General features: G+C 30.8%; 1 protein-coding gene across 2 annotated transcripts in view; it reads left to right on the forward strand.

The window, feature by feature from the left end:
* LOC134720823 (uncharacterized) overlaps window positions 1–4,430 on the forward strand; it is a 28,830-nt gene extending 24,400 nt beyond the window's left edge. For both annotated transcript variants that reach the window (XM_063583355.1, XM_063583356.1), the window contains one exon: window positions 1,102–4,430. In XM_063583355.1, the coding sequence (XP_063439425.1) occupies window positions 1,102–1,383 (282 nt within the window). In that variant the 3' untranslated portion in view covers window positions 1,384–4,430. The remainder of the gene's footprint in view (window positions 1–1,101) is intronic.
* Window positions 4,431–8,384: the final 3,954 nt, after the last annotated feature.

Below are 8,384 nucleotides of genomic sequence, written 5' to 3' on the forward strand. Positions count from 1 at the left end.
TATCTATATTTGCTAACCATTCATCTGCTAATTTAGTAAGTGGAGTAGTACACGAATGTTTAGGTCTGAAACCTGACTGTGTAGAATAAGAAGGTCATTGTTTATTTAACAATATATACAAACTATTAGCTATATGTCGTTCTATGATTTTAGAGAGACAAGGCAAAGCTGCTATTGGTCTATAATTATCAGGATTACAGGCATCGCCATTTTTAAAAATTGGGCATACTCTTGCAGTTTTAAAAATATTTGGAAATTTACCACATTTGATGCTTAGATTAAATATATATGTCAAAGCTGGTGCAATGACATCGCTGCACATACATTGAGCATGAATGTTGAATAGGGCGTCTAGGGAAATGCCAGGAATCCAAAGCTTATTAGTCCCTCTAAAAATATTATGTTTCTTTGCTTAAAAAATGTTAAATCTAATTCCATGTAATGACTGCACAAAAAATTACTTGTAAAGATCAAAAACATTAATCTGATTCCATGTAATGACTGCACAAAAAATACTTGTAAAGATCAAACACATTTTTTTAAAGTGGCTGGGACAAGAAATCACGGTTTTGTAAAAAAAAAACCGCCAATAAATCGAGAGATATAAAAGTAAATTTGCCTTAAATATTAACCTGTAAGTTTCTTAATTTTTTTCATTTTCCGTTAATGTTATTCATTAACTGTACATTTGCATTTTAATAAACAAAATACCATTAAAATGCTGAAAGACACATTTAATTTTTCAGTTACTATTATCCGATAAATAAATTACGATTATCAAACAAGAAAAATTCCATAGAGTTACGATTATCACTCCGAATTTTTCAACGGCAATTTTCAAAGCGCTTAGACAATTCCAGTGCACCGTTACGATTCAAATATGATGTAATGGTATAGAAAAACCTTGCAGCTGAGTAACAAGTGACAAAAACATGCTACATTTGAGTTAAATGACTGTAAAGATTTTACCTATATCTGCCGTCGCCATATTGGGATAATCGTAATTGCAGTTACTATTATCTCTTTAATACCAGTGAATTATTAAAATGTAAAAATAGACAACGTTTCCTACGTATATTATTGTTGTACTTCTTTTTAAAGGGTGTCATTCTTGTGACCGAAACACAACCTGGACTGTTTCTTGACCTACAACAGACAAGTGTTCCTATTGCAAATGTTCAACCGGAAATGGAAAATACTGGACATGTAGATATCCCGATGGTGAGCTATCCCCGAGCTTATCAATATCAAGAAAACACGACAAACGAGGAGAAAGAACAACAGATTCAAGCTGTTGAAGAAACAGTATCATCAATTGATAGGACAATTGATAGTACACAGCAGCAAGGGGTTGATACTACTCCAATAACTTACAAATTTTAAAGAAGAAAACTTTATAAACAACTTGCGTATATATGCATTTTTATAATATAACCAATGTAATTCAAAGCATTATTTAGTATCTAAATATGATCAGTATTCACAATGTGATAACAAGAGGCATTATTTATCATAGACAAACTGTCTTCGTCGGTCGTGCAACTATCCTAACGATATTGATTCTTTTTAAAGTGCAGACCCTTATAACGTTTGATCAGGCAGATTTATAAACACTTTATAACTTTTTTCTATATTGTAATGGAAAAGAAGCAAATTGGTCCAGATTTTAAACATTCTTAAATATGCTTTTACTAACTCTGATAAAAGCATTGACTATTCACATTTTGAGTATACTTTAGTATATTTTTTTTTAAAAAGGAGGTCCTATCCAAAGAACCTGTTTTATATTTTGTGAGATTGTGATTTTTTTTTAAAGTTTATATCACAATTATTTGGGTTTTTATACAGTAATCGATAGTTAAATGCATTACACCATTGTTTGCTTTCATTTTCGTGATCTAGGTTCGGATCATGACGTCATGATTATGTAATTTATCTTTGTATATACATTATATACAGTTAGATTCAAATGTGCACTAATTTTTAACTATTATATACACACTACTCTTTTTTAATTTTTATTATTCATATTACTAAACTAAAAAATGTAAATTGGCAAATCATTTCTGTTTTGGTTTTTTTTTCGGAGGTGTAAATCTTGCATAAAATGACTTATTACCAACTCTGATTGAAAATTGTCTCATTTGCAATCATGCCACATATCTTTATTCTTTATAAGATAAGCACCGCAATATCAATGCAGACCATTTCATAATACTTCACAAGTTGCTTTATTTTGTTACTTTGTATCAGTATTAATTTCTGTATTTTCCCAAAGAACAAAATTTAAATCGAATACCGTCCAGCAAAACATTTATAATTAAGACCATGAACGATAAGATTGATATATATCTAAATATAGACCCAGATTTATAAACTAAATACTAGTATGGCTATAGAATAAAATAACATATTTGAAATGCCGCACTCCACTAATGCATATGATATTATAACTGATAATGCACCTTGCAATTACAGAAGGAGGTAATGTTACGATAAGTGCAGTATTTTGATTATTTTTATACATTTAAGAAGGATGATTGTTGCGGTTGTAGTAGAACATTTTATCTATTGGAAAGGTCTTATCTAATATTTGACAGTTGCATAACAATTGTGCAAACATGATCCCATTCTTTTTTCTGACTTATTGCCGACATTTCATCTAGTTTCGTACGTAAATGGTGCCAGTTTATGGTATTCCGATAGTCTCACTGTGAGAAGTAAAATTCACAAACACCGAACTTTTTTTTTCTTTTTTATTTCAAATTACTAAACGCACTTTCCATGATTTATGTTAGTGCCATAAACATTAGTAAACAAATAAAACATCAGGTTAAACGTTTGATCAAATCAATTTGAAACTTAGTAAATGTTCTTTGTGATATGATCTTTGTTATTTCAATGTCAAATTAGAATGTTGACCCCAATCATACGTTCCACAGAACATTAAAAAGGCAATACGAGTGGGGCATCCGTTTACTATATACACAGTCATTATTGTTACGTTAAACATGATTGCTCAAAATATAATAGGAAATTTACGTCTCTAGATAATTTGATATTTCCAAAACCAAAAAAATCAGTTTGATTATGATATCAAATGTAGTGCTGATGTATATGTACCCTGTCACGTCTTTGTTTATTCTGTGGTTTTTTTTAGGTAAATTTCTATTAGTATTCATCTGATGAGTTAATATAAGAATCACGAGAATTTGATGATGTTAGATTCACAGTTAGACAACTATCCACCAGAGTTCAAATGAAGTGGATGTAAGCAATCATTGCCAATCGTAACGCCTTGAACCATGCGAAAATCCCATATCATATAAAAGCCTACTTAACTGGTTTATAAAGTTCGTTCATATGTTTTCATGCATACCACTATCCCAGGTTAAGAGAGGGCTTGGATCCCTCCAATTTGTTTAACCCCGTTACATTATGTATTTCCAAATGTCAAGTCAACTTCTGTGTTATTTGGTCTCTTGTGGAGAGGTTTCTCATTCGCAATCATACCATATTGTCTGTTTTTGTTTCATTTTACAGATCTTGTGTCAAAATTTGCTATCAACTAACTGTTTATAGACATAGGAAGATGTGGTGTGAGTGCCAATGAGACAACTCTCCACCCAAATAACAATTTAAAAATAAGTAAACCATTATAGGTCAATTCATTTAGCACAGTTACGACTATTTAAATCAATTTTATTTTTTTGAAACAATTCTATATTTGTGTTTCTTACTTTTAAGCATGTCGTATCATATCAGGTTTTCAATTGTATTTATAAAAAACACTTATCTCCTCTCTTCTAAAAATCAGTTAAATAGATATACTAGTTATCTCCAATCGGACATTTATCGTGTTAGCCAAATTTGCAAAGGGAGACAACTTCGATTTTCCACAACACGGAATTACATAATATCATAGAGTTCGCTCACTGCCCCCACTGTCAAAGGAAAACAATCACAATTTCTGATTGTGATGACTACTGTAAACCAACTTTTTTTCGCGGATACTTTATTTCGCGTTTTACTCTTTGTAAACTATTTCGCGGCTATTTAAGTTCGCGATTTTGTTATTTCTGGATATAGTTTAATAGGGAAAGATCTAAGTTTTACATATTCGCGACGATTTATATTCGCGTAAATTTTCTACTCGCGAAAATAAGTAGGTATATTCAAGATAGCAGACATTCAAAACATAAAACATCTTGTTTATTACAAACTGTAGTTTACATTTCAGATATAGATTATGCTTATGAAAATATACAGATTATAAAACTGCATGGTAAAATAATCACTACCTTCATGCATATCAAATACAAACACTTCGTCAACTGTTAGGGCAGAGTATCAGTAATATTTTAACTTTAAGATGTCCTTTTTCATGAAACAAACAAACAACTTTCGATAAACCGAAAACATCAGTTGAACTCACCAATCCTGAATTGTATGTTGAATCAGTATGGTTATTTTGTTAGACATCGTGAAATGACCGAACACATTATTCCATTCTTGAAATTTCGTAACCCCTCACGTACGCAAGACCTTAGTACGGTCATTTGGTTAATTAGAAAACTTCGTTGCACCAATTCTATCTTATATGCATGTGAAAATTAAATCCAACTTTCAGTACAAAAGAACTATTCTAGTTTTTAAAACCAGAGCAAGCATTATTTGGAATATTAAGGATACCACCACATGTGTTTTTTGTATGCTAATTATAAGAGGACTTCGGAAAGTCATTAATGAAGCTAACAATCATATAAAAAAAATTATAATCCTAATAATATGTCATAAAAGAACCCAGTGTATATCTAGCTTACTAAATTGTCTAAACAAAAAGCGATAGAAAAAAACCCGCTAGAGGTTATACTCTTTGGTTCAACAACAATGAGATTTGAATGGCACAAAAGATCTCAATTGTCGAAAAATTTGATAATGCAAATTAATAATGAATCTCATAGCAAATTCTTCATAAATCAGAGAGAACACACTCTAGTGGATTTTTTTTTATTAAAATGCTTCAAGGACTATGGCATGTTATAAGATCAGATCATATCACATCGTGTCTTAAGTTGGGTTATCATCATGTCGTTAGGGTTTTGAACACATATTTAATTGTTGTAAGTTATCTTACGATGGTATTAACCTAAGGATAAATTGTAAACAAACAATGCCTGTATATGTTTTATTATATGCAGCAGTACAAATATTTCAGTAGTAAAAGATCAAAAAAAGACTTTTAATGATTACTTAATTATTCTTCCTAAAACAAAATACACAACTAAAGTTAATATGAGACAACACATTTCAGTGTGTACCTCTTTTAAAAATTCATAGTTCAGTTCAGTTCAGTTCAGTTTCTTGTATATTCCTCCATTAAATGTGGAGCACTACCCAAAGGGTATAGTTTGAGCAACTATTTACACCTTAAAACATAGGGAAACAATTAATTAAATTATATACAGATGACTGAATTTGGTTATAATGATCACTAAATAATAGATATCATAATTAATTCATAGGATTGTCATCATAAAGTTTTTAAAAATATATAATAGTTTATATGTGCTAGGGTGTAGGAAAGTGTTAAAAAAACAACTGCATATACATGTATTTACAAGAATTAAAATGGTCAAAAGTTTAAAATTACTTATAATCATAGCTGAGAGTGCTATACATATATCAGGAATAATGATGAAAATTTTCTGTAAGACTTATGTAAAGTGGTTGGGGTTTGGACAAAATTTAAGGTATAATATATACAAAAAAATTTTTTACAGTTTAATTTCTATATGGAGATCTTGTCATTACTCTTTTTAAATTATAACTGATATCTTACAATTTTAAAGTGAGGATTTATTTTCAAAACTAATAAGCCGTAAAATAGTTGGATGGTATACTATTTGTAAGTAACAATTTTAGGAAGTTTACTTATACTGTACTTGTGATCAGGTTTTTTTATCCTTTTTGTGCGCAGCAAGTGCATCTCATAACACATATTTCTAGCCAGAGTTTCAATGTTTTCATACACAGTTGGGTAACAGTTTATGTCCTTGCTAGTACAGTCTATAATGAGCTGCAGTAAATTCCCTTGTTGTTTGATCTTCTTGTATGTTGACGTATCAATGTCATCCATTGTCTGTTCGATTTTTGAGCAGTATTTAGATCTTATTTGCTCTAGTTCTTTGCAGTGTAGAATAAAATGTTCTAGATCTTCATTTTCCTGTTCGCAAATTGTACACATAGGGTTAACTTTTGGATCGAACTTAGCTCTTTTGGCTTGGAATATGTACGTTTGAGTACTTATTCTTGCTTTTATTTCTCCTGCCTTTACATCTTTACTATTGTTTTACTATCATAAGAAACGAGTGACCGGTGAAAAATAATGTTCTTCCAATTCTTGAACCAACGCATACAAACATCATAAACTTAGTTTTCTGTACTCGAATTTATCATTTTTTTCGTGTAAATTTCGTATAATCGTCATTTTTTTTTCAATCGGTCAGTATTGTTGTGAAAATATGGCAGGTAATTAAAGTTCGTGTTTTGGAGCCGAAGTTTAACGATTGTCACCTGTTTGTCAACAATTGACGAAAAACAAACCAAAAAGCATGGAAATTGAGCACGTGTTTAACATGTAAATACAGATAAAAGTTTATTTTAAGGACATCCATGCGTATTGTGGTCACCGGATTTTTACGAGATGGGTCACACTGAGGTCACCTTGCATACGGAAAATATGTCGGGGGAATAGCTTGCTGGAAGGAAGCAATTCAAATAAAGTAAACTTTTTCTAAATATAAATAATTTAAAGAATTTTCTTCAGAAATAAGTATATGTACATAAGTTTTATAATGAAAACTATCCATTGAGTTATAAAAAACATATGCATTATTTTTTTTTACTTGAGGTTTCTTATGACTTTAAGAATACATAATTAGATAATTTTATAAAATATAAAACAAAAGCACCTGTATTATATTCAAGTTTTCGACAAGATTTACTGCTCATTTGTAAATGATTTACTTTGTTTTACAAAGTATTATCCATGCATTGTAATTATAATGACATGAATGTATATAAGTATTTACAAATCTGTATTTTTAGCATTCTTTCTGTTTTTAAATTGTGCATTGTTATCACAAACTTGTTGAGAACTGCTTATTCCTGAATTTAATACACTTCCGGTTCATTTCACTTAATCACCTGATATTGCTGTATGATGCTGAACTATCTGGAAGGATGTTTCTTCAATAGTCATTATAGCTGGTTCACTATTTGGTGTAGAAATCACTTGAAATGGTGTGCGGTTCACAACAATAGTATCCTAATGAGACACATAAAGAAAATTAGTATTTTTTTTTCTGAATATTTACAAAAGAATTTCGTATGTTTACTTATAACTAATAAGCCAATTTAACAATAACGTTTTAATCCATATTAACATATGCTTGCTTCATAGTTTGACTGACACATGTATATGGTAGCTGGAAAATTTTGTGCTCCTGTTGTTTACAAAAGTTTATTGAGTTTACAATATATACATTGACTATACATTGAAGGCAACACGAATTATATATATATAGAATGCATTGGAGTAGACTTGGGTTCACAAATCCTGATTTAATAGAGGTGGCTGACCCACTCGGTACAAACTTCGCAACAGAATACGTAAAAGAGGTAATGGCGGCAAACACCCCCCTTATACCCGTATATGATAAAATTGAACACGAAGAACATTTTTTACCCGTCACTGCTACAAAAGCAATAGTGCACAATAAAATCATTGAAAATACTCCCCGTAAAAGACAATTATCTGAATATGATGATGAGAGTGACACACTACGTAAAAAAAGCCGAGGTGAAAATGACCCCCCTCTTGAAACACACAAAGACAATATTCTAATCAGCATGATAAGCAAACTATCAGACAATTTAGAAAACGTTGCTTTCAGATTAGAGAAAAGAATTACTGACATTGAAAGTAACGTAGAAAGAAAATTAACCGCAAAATTCAACACGGTGATAACAGACAGAGTGAAAGGGGAGGTAAGCAAAGTCAGGGACGAGATACGGTCAGAAATAGATTCATTAAAGGACAACTTTAATAAACTTGATAAATCATATGCAGAAATTGTAGCAAATAATGGTAATACTAAAGAAAGAGAGCAGAGCTCACAGACTCATAATATAGTTATTAAAAATCTAGTAGTTGATCCCAGAGAAAATTCATGCAACACCGGTGCAGTGTTAAAAGCGAAAGTAGAAACATTAATCAAGGATGGGCTTAAATTGACAAATGTAAAGGTAAATAAGGCAGTTCGTAAGGTGAGCCAACATAGGGATGTGAAAAATGACAGAAAACCAGATATAATTTTTGT

This window comes from Mytilus trossulus, chromosome 6 (assembly GCF_036588685.1).
Source record: "Mytilus trossulus isolate FHL-02 chromosome 6, PNRI_Mtr1.1.1.hap1, whole genome shotgun sequence".
Taxonomy (NCBI): domain Eukaryota; kingdom Metazoa; phylum Mollusca; class Bivalvia; order Mytilida; family Mytilidae; genus Mytilus; species Mytilus trossulus.